Below are 10,624 nucleotides of genomic sequence, written 5' to 3'. Positions count from 1 at the left end.
GCACACACATGTGGCCACCAGGTCAACGTGGCTGAAAATGCGTAGCATTGTTCTTTCTTCTTTTTTGCCTTTCTATTATGGGAAAGTAAGGCACACTATATTTATTGCCTAGGTTTTTTTTTGGTGTATTTGCGCGCGTTGTCGTGTCTCTTTCATTGTATGCACTGCGATTGGTTTTTGTGTTGCTTCCTACTTTTTACTTTTTCCCCCCTTTTCTATTTTACATGGATGCGTGGTGTGTGTATATGTTTAGACCATCGCTTGAATGGGCGCTGGCAGAGCGGACAAGTGAGAAATTTCCTTGGCCGCGTATTACTGCTTTGTTTATCCCACGTTTTAATGAATCAGTTTGAGGTTTTTGTGGCGAGCTCGGAAAGTGCCAGATCGGATGCCTGGCGGTACCTTAGGCGCCTCAGAGAGCTGGACAACAGGATTGAGGAGGATATGCACCGTCTTCGCGAAATAGCAGAGACTGTGGCGACATCCTCCGTGAGGAGTACAACTGAACAACCACTGCGTGAGAATGGTTCCCCGTGCAGAGGTGGGAAACGTAAGCGCGCATTTTCAGGACGCGCGGAGTCTGTGGCTCCTGCTAGAGACGATGACGAGTCTTGTGACGGTGCCTCTTCAGACACCTCTCTTGTGACTTTGGAGCCTACTAACGCTCAGCTGTTTGTGGAGTATCGCACGCGCCGCCACCGCGTGTTACGGTACGCGTTGGAACGGGTGAAAGTGGCGGAAGAAATAAAGGCATGTGGGAATGATGTGAAGGAGTCGCTCGCCGTTCACATGACCCAATTGCAGCGGACGCTGCGTGGGACATAGTGGTCTTTGCCGGTTCTCCTCTATAGTTGCTGCTATTGCGGGTGTGATGGTGCTCTGCAAATAAGGGGCTGCGTAAGCAAGCTTTCCTTACAATTGTTATTGCTATTGATAAAATTTGTAAGGCGTCAATGTGGTTTGTCCGCTGTGTCGCGACTCTCTCTCTCTTGTTGCAGTCTTTGCTGCATTGTGTTGTTGTTCGCCTGATACGCGTCTTCTGCCTTGGAATGCTACCGGTGCAAAGGGCAATAAAGGAAGGGGCTGCTGGGCTTTGCGTATCCGCTCAGCAGAGAGGCGCCATGGCTACAATACGGCGGCGGGTACCTCGCTTTTTCACTAGCGCCGCTTTTACAGAGGAAGTTGGTCGTGGCCTTTTAACGTTTGCGCACCTTCACGGTCTTATGAGTAATGTATGGGTGCCGAAAAGGTTGGTGGGGAACTTCAAGGCAGATGTGACACTTCTCCCCAATGCCATTATTTGGGATGTGTCACTTACACCAGGCTGCGGCGCCACTGACATGAAAGCCATTGAACTTTGAAAGTCTTCTGGTAAACGCCCACCCACACGACTGATGCCGCATTTTTTGAAAACTATCAGAGGAGTATCACAAGTGGTGTGGGTGGGGCACTGCCACTGGCACAGACACTGGAGCTCCAAAGCGCGAGCTTCGCGTTGCTCCACTTGTCACTGATGAAAACCAGAAGAGGTTTAAGAGTCCTTACTGGCTGCGCCATGGGAAAAAAGGCCGCCAATTGGTGAATACTGAGGAAACCTCATTTTCGGGACAATATAATCCTACAGACTGTGTTTCATATGTACCTCGCACTTTCACAATCCAGTTCTTTCCCCAAGCGGTGGCTCAGTTGATGCGATGAAAGGTGTCTCGCTATGGATACGTCTCTCGCACCTGGCTAACAGCACGAGAAGGCGAAGCGCATGGGACTAGAATTGATGCCAACCGCATGAGGGATGACCCACCAATATTTGTGTCACATTTTTCCGAGCACGGACATGTGCAGGCTGTGGAATACCACTGTGGCTATCAGTTTGAGGATTGCACCGTGTTTGCCACCCAAAGCGAAATTGATCTGGCGGCATCTGGAGTTATTATTAGGGTACAAAAGGTGTGCGGGTACCCCCTGTTGGTTTCCCTCACGATGGAATCTGCCGCAGCTGTTAGGCATCAGCGCATGGCAGAGGAGATGGGAAAACTGTCAGGTCCTGTGCTGTTTGGCACTTCGCCCGGTCTCACAGCTTGGCTGCTCGGCTCCGAATTTAAAGAGTCACTTCGAAGGTTTGTGCTTCTTCGTGGGGTTTCACACCCCTACTTTCTTCTTCATGCCCGCAAACCGCCAAGCTCTTGCGACTAAAGTCACAGGAACAGAGCAAAGGTGGGAGTCTTTATTATTATGTCCTTCACCACAGCTGTTTCCTCGAACTGTTCCACGTTAAAAAGGCGAAGTAAATTATTCTGAGGAAAAGGCACCTCAGAAAAGAGAGGTAAATTACATACTATGTCCTCATTTAGATGCCGCTCTCCGTAGCAACTTTGGTGGAGTGCGCACGGGCACAATGCGCAAATCGGGCTTATCCGCAGATGGAGTCGAGCCCGTGCCTTGGGCTACCTTGCTGGCGCGTGGAAGCTTTTCCCGACTGTAGTTTCTGTGTCACACGATAAAGCTCCGCTTGCGCTCTGCTCCATGATGTACAATATCTCGGATGTGCGAATTTCATCCAAGGCATTGACATGGTGGCTGAGCTACCGCCCTCATGACCTTAAAAACACTTTGTATTAGGGCGATGTTAAGATGCTGATGTCGTTGCGTACATAGGAAGAGGGCTATACATCCCCCTTGTGGGCCACGCAGGCATTGCTGGTTTGTTTGGGAATGAAATGAAAACGTTTGACGCGGCGAATACGCTTTCTTACAGTAAAATAATTTGAGAGGTCCCCCAGCGTGCTTGTGGGCGATGATGAGTACATCAACGTGGAAGCGACTCAGAATGCTGAAGTTCTTCAGGCGACCTTATCTAATGCGGGCAGCGAGAGTAACACGCTTCCGAAAAGGATTTAGTGTGGAATTTTCTTTATTGAGTAAACAGGGTCTATGGATGGGGAAGGATGCTTCTGAGAAGCACCTCTGGTTGGTTCCAAGAAACAGCAACAAAAACAAAAACATAGTTTGTTTAACTAAAATAAAAAATGTTTTATGTATTTTTTTTTTTTTGCTTTTGCCTTTGTCTTGTATTGAGGGCTGCGGCGCTCTGTTGTTTCATCCCTGACTTTTCCCGTCGTCGGTTGGCTTCGTCTCTTGGTTGGTCAAGTGAGGCAATGGCAGTTTGCACGGTTTCCCTTCCCTGCTGCGGTGCGTCTGTGCCTGTATGAGGGCCATATTCGTTTCTCCATTTCTCGCTGTTTTTTCCTATTTACCGCCAGCGGCTGAGCACACTGGCACGGAGCGGTTTTTTGTGCACTACGCACCCGCATGCCGCCGCGTCCGAAGCGCCCGCGAGAGGGGGAACGAGCAAGTCACGCACACGATAGTGATGAAGATAGGGATGAGGAGGATGAGGAAGAGCTCGGCGAGGACCTCTTTGGGGAGAACTACGAGCAGGACTACCTTAACCCTGAGGATGAGAGCGAGGTCGCCGAGGACGACGTGACCAACGACGTGGATTGGATCGATGACGCCAGTGATGTGTCAGTTATTTCAGAATCGGGCCGCTTGGCCGTAGATGCTTTACTGGATAGGCGAAAGGAAATGGAGCGGCGGCTACGCGAGGAACAGCGGGAGCTGGAAAAGGGTGTGTTTAGCGACGTTGATGATGAGGAGTCGCTTATTAGCGCGGAGGGTGATTACTATGATGCTGCAACTCGAGGTGAAGACGGTGGGGACGATGACGCTGGGCGAAACGGGGGCGATTTCAACAATGGAGAGGGTGGAGGCACTGACCACGCCGGAGACAGCAAAGATGATGGCGTGTACGTTCGTGGTGACATTGAGGCTATGGACTTCGATTGGCGTCAACCGCAGTGCGAATTGGTGGAGTGGCTTGCACAGGAGCTTCCACGGCGGGTTGTTAAAAATCGCATTTACAACTTCTACTTGAACTACGTGGAGCATGGTGTAAGTGTGTATGAACAAAAGGTGAATTTAATGACGCGAGAAAATGAACAAAGTTTTCAGTTGAGTTATAGCCACTTGGGTCGCGCCTACGACTCGGTGCTGGCGCTCTGGTTAGTAGATGTCCCTGATCTTATGATCGAATTATTAGAGGATGCTGCAAACTACTTCGTCTTCCGTCTATTTCCACACTATCGGAAGGTGCATCGGCGCATATTGGTCCGCATTTGTGACTTGCCGTTGTGTGATCCTATTCGTGACTTTCGTCAAATTCATATGAATGTCTTGGTACGCGTGGAAGGTGTTGTGATTCGACGCTCTCCCGTTTACCCCCAGATGCAGGCAGTGAGATATGATTGTGTTCACTGTAGTTACATCATTGGACCCATTTACCAACGGGGTGACAAGGAGCAGCGGGTGAGTATGTGCCCAAGCTGCCACAGTAAAGGACCCTTCCGAGTCAACATGGTCCTCACCGAGTACCGCAACCACCAAACGGTACTGCTGCAGGAATCTCCAGGAAAGGTACCACCTGGTCGTCTCCCACGCAGCTTGGAGGTGATACTGACAAACGATCTCATCGATCGCGCCAATCCGGGGGAGGAAGTGGATGTCACGGGCATTTACCGGAATAATTTTGATCCACTTTTGAACAGTCGCCAAGGGTTTCCTGTCTTTACCACCGTACTACATGCTAACAACGTGGTGCGTCGCAGTGCGGAGGTCGGGAGTTTTAGGCTTCCCGACGACGAACGCGTCCGCATTCTGGAATTGGCTAAACACCCAAATCTAAAGCGTAAGCTGCTTCGCTCTATTGCCCCAAGCATTCATGGCCGTGATGATATCAAACTTGGTTTGCTGCTTGCCATGCTTGGTGGGGTGCCGAAAGACGTGGGTGGTGATCAGTCTCACCGTATTCGTGGCGACATCAATGTGCTGCTTGTTGGGGACCCGGGGTGCGCCAAGTCCCAGTTCTTGAAGTTTGTGGAAAAGACGGCAAACCGTGCTGTGTTCACGACGGGACGGGGTTCGACGGCGGTGGGGCTAACGGCCTCTGTCCACAAGGACACTGTGACCGGGGATTTTGTGCTGGAGGGTGGGGCACTTGTCATTGCTGACCGCGGCATTTGCCTGATTGACGAGTTTGACAAGATGTCTGACCAGGACCGCACCTCCATCCACGAGGCGATGGAGCAGCAAACGATTTCTGTCGCTCGTGGTGGTATCGTCACGACCCTCTCCGCGCGGTGCAGCATTGTGGCAGCGGCTAATCCAATCGGCGGACGCTACGACCCGTCACTCTCGTTCGATGCGAACGTCAACCTCACCACCCCCATTCTCTCACGCTTTGACTTGCTGTTTGTTGTCCGCGATGAGGTTAACGTGGAACTGGACGAAAAATTGGCGACGTTTATTTGCCGTTCCCACATCCGCAACCATCCGCGCTCCCAGGAGGAGCGCAAACGCACTGAGCGAGAGCTGCACCAGCAACTCTCCATACTTCGTTACGCTCTGGAGAATGCGTCGACGGAGGAGGAGCGCCGCGCCGCCGAAGAGCAGTTGCAAGGTTTGCGTTGTACTCTTCGGGAGAAGCCGCTTGAGGAGGATGAGGACCCTTCCAGTAACAAACCGTTACCCCAACCACTGCTGCGGAAGTACCTCCTGTACGCCAAGGCACACTGCCACCCGCGCGTGTCAAACATTGATGCAAACACCATTGCCCGGCTTTACACGGAGCTTCGACAGGAGTCGAAACACGGCGGTGTGGCAATCACTGTTCGTCACATGGAGTCCATCATTCGTCTTGCGGAGGCGCATGCGCGTCTGTACCTTCGCGATTTTGTTCGCGACGAAGACGTTAATGCTGCCATCTCTCTCTTTCTGCGTTGCTTTATTCAGGCGCAGAAGTACAGTCTGCGTAGCGCGATGGAAAATCGCTTTCGTAAGTACTCGGACTCAGAAATGGAGCCGCTTCCGCTCATCCAGCACCACATTAAGGTGGCGGTGCACTCCATCCGCGCCTTTGAACGGCAAATTTCCGGCGGAGTGGAGCCAACCAAAGTGCGCATCGACGTCAGTCAGCTGGAGCACTGCACGGCGAACGTATCGAGAGAAGCCCTTAATGCATTTTTTGAATCAGAGGAGTTCAAAAAGGATTACACGTTAATTCGCGACCCCGCGACGGGGGCGGCGCTGCAAATAGAACACTCTTTGGTATAATTACTATCTTTTTTTTTTTTTGACGGCTAAGATGAGATGAAGCGAGGAGTCGGAGTTGTCTTTTGCTGCAGAATCCATCTCTTTTTTTCCTTTCCTTGCTTGTGAGTGTTTTGTTGTTTTGCAGGCCCACTCGCACTGACGGTGCCAGTACTTGCGAGGACTGTAGCTATGTGGCCCTGGACACGAGTCTATCTTGCTGTTTGCTGCTGCCCCTCTCTCTCTCTCTCTCTCTCTCTCTCTCTCTCTTGTTTTTGTATGACTGCTTAGCTTGGGTCTGGGAATAAGGGGTGCTTCCTTCTGTTCTTTGTCTTAATGCACATATGAACGACGTCTCTGTCATGATGTCCCCAGAGGTGGCTGCGACCGACCTCACTGCCTCGGTAGAGTCCTTTCGCGGGGGTGTGGTGAGCCCAGTGTGCGGCCCTGCTTTTTCTACTCCGCACATGCAGTACCAAGAGCGACGGGATCATGTATGCTCATTTCCGCGAGAAGACACGGAGGATAGCCTCCCTTTGCCAGCGTTGCCGCCGCTGCCCACCGCAATGATGTCACCTGCAACGCCTCACGTGACACGATTGGCAGACTTCTCAGCGAAACTGCATCGAATTCCAGATAACACGACGACAGAGGATATACATCAGCTCTTGCTTAGACAGCCGCCCCGTCAGCCCGCAGAGAAACAGTCGTTAAGATTGTCTTTCAACCCCGAATGTGCCCAGCCGATGCAGCGCAATTGTAAGGAGGGTATGCACGGATTCTCGAGAGGCGGAAACTGCTTTGTGGGCGATGCAAATATTGGTAAGGTGCAGGAGTCCATTGTGCTGGAGGATAATGATGCACCTTCCATCCTGCTTCATTTAAAGTGTAGTAAATGTGCCTCAGATGAGCGAATCCTTATTGCTATGAACACATCGTCAGTGTTGTACTGTCCGTTCTGTGGTTTTCCTCAACGCTAAGAAAGAAGGGAAACGCCTGTGCACTCCTGTGGCTGCTGTTAGGAGATGCAAGGATAAGTGAATTAGCGGCATGTTATTATTATTATGTTTGTTTGCTTTGTTGCTGCGGTTGCTCGAGTATCTGAGAACGGTGTGCGCTTTGTCGCGTTGGAAGATGCACGGGCATCTGTAGTTTTATTGCCTTCTGTTTTGACTCTCGCTGTGGATGCAGCAAAGGGAACCTTTCTCCGACTTTTCTACTCTTTGGATTTACATTGGGGTTGCCACGTGGAATGCAGATTTCTTGTGATAGGGTGGGGACAGGAATGAGCGCCAGTGAGCTGCTGACAAGGCACCTCCCCGCCGTCTTTAACGAGCCGGGGTCTATGACAGTCCTATACCTCGTGACAGCGGCGGTGATGGTAGTTGTATGGACTGTGCGCTGGCTGCGACCGCATCTTGTGTTTGCATCGTCTGCAAATGATAATGACGCCGAGGCTGCCGCCCTAACGGAGACATCAACAGCAGTAACTCCGCCAGGGCAGGAGCCAGCAAAGACAAAATCCAAAACGTATCCTACCAACAGAACGACTGCAAAAGGGGAGTCGAAAGGGGAGGCGTCTGTACAGCCTACTTCTGTGCTGCGCGGATATCCTGAGGTGGACACCATCATGGTCTCACCGTGCCAACGTTATCTTTTTATTAATTGTCGTAGCAAGCGAAGGGCACGGCTGTATCCACAGAACAGAAATCGCACCTTCATGGCACGTGGGAAGGAGCTACAGGAGAAGCACTTTGTTTCTGTGGATGAAGCAGTCATGTCTGCTATGGGGGCTGAAACGAGGGTGGAGGTGCATTCGGCTGCCTTTTCCTACGACGGCGAAAGACTTGTGGTTAGTGAGAGAAACAGTGATACATTCTTTCTCTTCAGCATTCACAGGTGTCAGTTGGCTTTGCAGAGATCGTGTAAGTTGCCCCGCCATATGCTGGTGTCGACGCTTCCGCCATGGGGCGTTGCTGGTGCAGCCTACGACCTTATTGTTATGAGGCGCGACAAAGACTGCGAGTTGGAGGTGTTCAGCCTCCAGTCGAAGGAGTTTCTGGGAAAAGCAAAATTTGGGGTAGGAAACGCCTTGACATGGGCGCAATGCAACATTACCATTGCGGCGGCCGGATCTTTTCTTAAGGAGCCGAGGCTGGCGACGCTGCAGCTCCATCCTAATGGAAACGGGATCCAACTGCTAAACAGCGTGCATGTGGAGGCCAATGCGAAGGTGCGGGTGTCGGCGTTGTGTCTTACCTCTAAGAACGTTCCGGAGTTTAACACACGTGAGTATCTGATTTTTTTCACGGAAGAGGGCGTAGGATACATTTACGACATTGAGCCGAAAACAGTGAACTCCAAAACAGAGCGTTCACTGGATCTTGTTGGTCGTTTTCAGGACTCCTTCTTTGCTGGGTGGGATGCCGCGTGTCCTGTGCACATGACATTTTGCCTATATGGTAGCTCACACCACGAACGTTTGGCAATTGCGCTCTTTCGGGGCGGCAATGTAACGATTTACCGTCAAACCTCTGTGCCTGGCTCATCAGGTGGGCTCTTTACTCTGATGCCTGTTATGGTACTGCATGACTGTCATGAAGGCGATGGAGTAGAACAGGTGGTATTTGTTCAGCACGGGGAGGGGCTGGCGACGAGCGGTCGGGCAGACGGCAAGCATGTTCGTCTTTGGACCCTTCCGCCACTCCCCACTTGATGAGTCATGCATACTAATAAATTTGATACTCTTTTTTTTTTTTTTTGAGATGGGCGACAAACAAAACAAAGACGAGGGATGAAGGGAAAGAAAGAGTGAATTCCTTTCTGCATGCGCGTGCGTGTAATGAGCCTCTGTGTATACAGAGTCAACACATTGAAATCACTGGCCAAATTGGGGAGGCAACACTCTTTTCCACATTATTACCATTATTATATACCTCTTTTTTTCTCTTTTCCGTCTCTTTGCTCTTCTCATCACTGGGGCGCATTAGTAGAGGGCAAGCGTGCCAGCGACTCTCAACGTAAGGGAAGTGACTCAGCAGAGCGTTCACGCCCTTCCACAAGTTTTGAGACGACGCTACACGCATTCTTTCTGTGTGCAAATTTGTCCCCTTGTGGATTTTGCACGCCCTTGAGCCTGGGTGTTGTTGCTTTCCTTCGCCTTTTGCCGCTGCCTATTCCGCGTCACACGTTTAACAAAGGTTGTCTGACGTGAAGTTGGAAGAGCTTTTTTTTTGTTTTATTGCGGACCTTCGGCTGGAGTTTTTTTTGGATCCCGAAAGAGTGAGGAGACCGGAAAGCCGTGGGTTGGTAGCGCGCATGCAACGCCCAAGAGGCGGACTGTTGGGGAACGGTGGTGGTGGGGCGGGAGCGAAGCGTCCGCGAAAGCACATCTCCTTCGCCCGAGATGGCATCAAGGTTCGCTTTGTCAAACCGCCTCCTCGCTCCATGAATCACCGCTATTGGTTTACAGAGACGGAGTCAGTCGCCAAGAAGGGAATTTCCTTTGAGGTTGAGCCTGACATTGCCGTCTCTGTGGACGTAAGCTGTCGCATGCAGCTAACGGGGGTGGCGTCGCAGTCGTGCAAAGCTTTACCTTTACTTTCCACGAATACGGTTGCCGGTAAGCAAAAGCCTAACAGCAAGAGTAACGGAAGGGTTTACTTGAGGCTTAAAGCAAATCCTTCACTTGGGGCATTGGGTGCGGTGCAGCGTGCCTCGCGGTGGTTAACGGTGGCGTCTGTGGAAGAGGGGCATATTGAAAAGATTCGTGTTATTCTGCCTGTCGGTAGCTATACGCTGAGTTGCGTGGGGCCGAGACCTGTACAGGTCTTTGCGCAGGTCTGGGACTTAGAGACACGGCTGAACTAGGAATAGGGGCCTCAAGGAAACTGGGCGACGCGAGGCCGGTTTTGGCAGACGACAATCCTTACGAGGTTCCCCGCTTTTGTGTTAATTGCCTCTGAGTGGAGTTGCCGGAGATACTCCCGAGGACGAGTGACGGAGAGGAGGAGCGAAACGCACGGTGAGGGAGGGAGAGAGAAAGAAACACAAGGAAATAAACGGGTGTTTCCTCCCATTTATGCGATGAAACGAAATTTATTTTGACTCAACACCGACGTCTAATAAAGCAACACCGAAATACAGAGAGAAGAGTGGCAAAAAGGGGGAGAAAATATGATGCAGGTTGTGTAACCTACGCGTAGGGACTGCGGGGATGTTTGCACTCTTCCTTTCTCCCTTTTTTTTTTGTTTTCCGTTTGACCGTCGACGGCGTTCCAGCGTGCTCGGCACCTTTGTTCCTAAGCGGATGCTTACATGAAATCAAGATTAGGCGGACCTACGCGTGGGTGTGGATGCCCCTTCCTTTCTCTTTCACTGTTTTTTCTCTCTTTCTGTTTGTTTGCGTAGTTGCGTCACCGGGTTTGCGACCAACGTGGTAGACCCATTTGATCTTCTCACCGATCTCACGTCTTTTTTC

The 10,624-nt window shown here is 51.2% G+C and overlaps 7 protein-coding genes across 7 annotated transcripts, besides 2 other annotated features; all 7 read left to right on the top strand.

Annotated features, from left to right (window-relative positions):
* Positions 1–339: 339 nt before the first annotated feature.
* TraAM80_07789 (uncharacterized protein) lies at positions 340–825 on the top strand (the record flags this gene model as incomplete). The annotated part of the gene is made up of 1 exon (XM_029384567.1): positions 340–825. One exon carries the CDS (start codon positions 340–342, stop codon positions 823–825), a length of 486 nt encoding a protein of 161 aa, XP_029235601.1.
* A 128-nt stretch (positions 826–953) lies between these two features.
* On the top strand, positions 954–1,361 carry TraAM80_07788 (uncharacterized protein; the record flags this gene model as incomplete). Its single annotated transcript, XM_029384566.1, has 1 exon — positions 954–1,361. The coding sequence occupies one exon, from the start codon at positions 954–956 to the stop codon at positions 1,359–1,361; it is 408 nt and encodes a 135-aa protein (XP_029235600.1).
* Positions 1,362–1,785: 424 nt separating this feature from the next.
* Positions 1,786–2,193, top strand: TraAM80_07787 (uncharacterized protein; the record flags this gene model as incomplete). Its single annotated transcript, XM_029384565.1, has 1 exon — positions 1,786–2,193. One exon carries the CDS (start codon positions 1,786–1,788, stop codon positions 2,191–2,193), a length of 408 nt encoding a protein of 135 aa, XP_029235599.1.
* Positions 2,194–3,027: 834 nt separating this feature from the next.
* Positions 3,028–3,068: a sequence feature (A-rich).
* Positions 3,069–3,309: 241 nt separating this feature from the next.
* TraAM80_07786 (minichromosome maintenance protein 2) lies at positions 3,310–6,168 on the top strand (the record flags this gene model as incomplete). Its single annotated transcript, XM_029384564.1, has 1 exon — positions 3,310–6,168. One exon carries the CDS (start codon positions 3,310–3,312, stop codon positions 6,166–6,168), a length of 2,859 nt encoding a protein of 952 aa, XP_029235598.1.
* Positions 6,169–6,380: 212 nt separating this feature from the next.
* Positions 6,381–6,414: a microsatellite.
* Positions 6,415–6,488: 74 nt separating this feature from the next.
* On the top strand, positions 6,489–7,124 carry TraAM80_07785 (uncharacterized protein; the record flags this gene model as incomplete). Its single annotated transcript, XM_029384563.1, has 1 exon — positions 6,489–7,124. One exon carries the CDS (start codon positions 6,489–6,491, stop codon positions 7,122–7,124), a length of 636 nt encoding a protein of 211 aa, XP_029235597.1.
* A 272-nt stretch (positions 7,125–7,396) lies between these two features.
* On the top strand, positions 7,397–8,860 carry TraAM80_07784 (putative ubiquitin-protein ligase-like; the record flags this gene model as incomplete). The annotated part of the gene is made up of 1 exon (XM_029384562.1): positions 7,397–8,860. One exon carries the CDS (start codon positions 7,397–7,399, stop codon positions 8,858–8,860), a length of 1,464 nt encoding a protein of 487 aa, XP_029235596.1.
* A 602-nt stretch (positions 8,861–9,462) lies between these two features.
* Positions 9,463–10,014, top strand: TraAM80_07783 (uncharacterized protein; the record flags this gene model as incomplete). Its single annotated transcript, XM_029384561.1, has 1 exon — positions 9,463–10,014. One exon carries the CDS (start codon positions 9,463–9,465, stop codon positions 10,012–10,014), a length of 552 nt encoding a protein of 183 aa, XP_029235595.1.
* Between the last annotated feature and the right edge of the window lie 610 nt (positions 10,015–10,624).

This window comes from Trypanosoma rangeli (genome assembly GCF_003719475.1).
Source record: "Trypanosoma rangeli strain AM80 chromosome Unknown Tra_15.4_contig_00342, whole genome shotgun sequence".
NCBI classification, from domain to species: Eukaryota; Euglenozoa; class Kinetoplastea; order Trypanosomatida; family Trypanosomatidae; genus Trypanosoma; species Trypanosoma rangeli.
The sequence above is the reverse complement of the archived record's forward strand: the minus strand, read 5'-3'. Positions and strand labels throughout refer to the sequence as shown.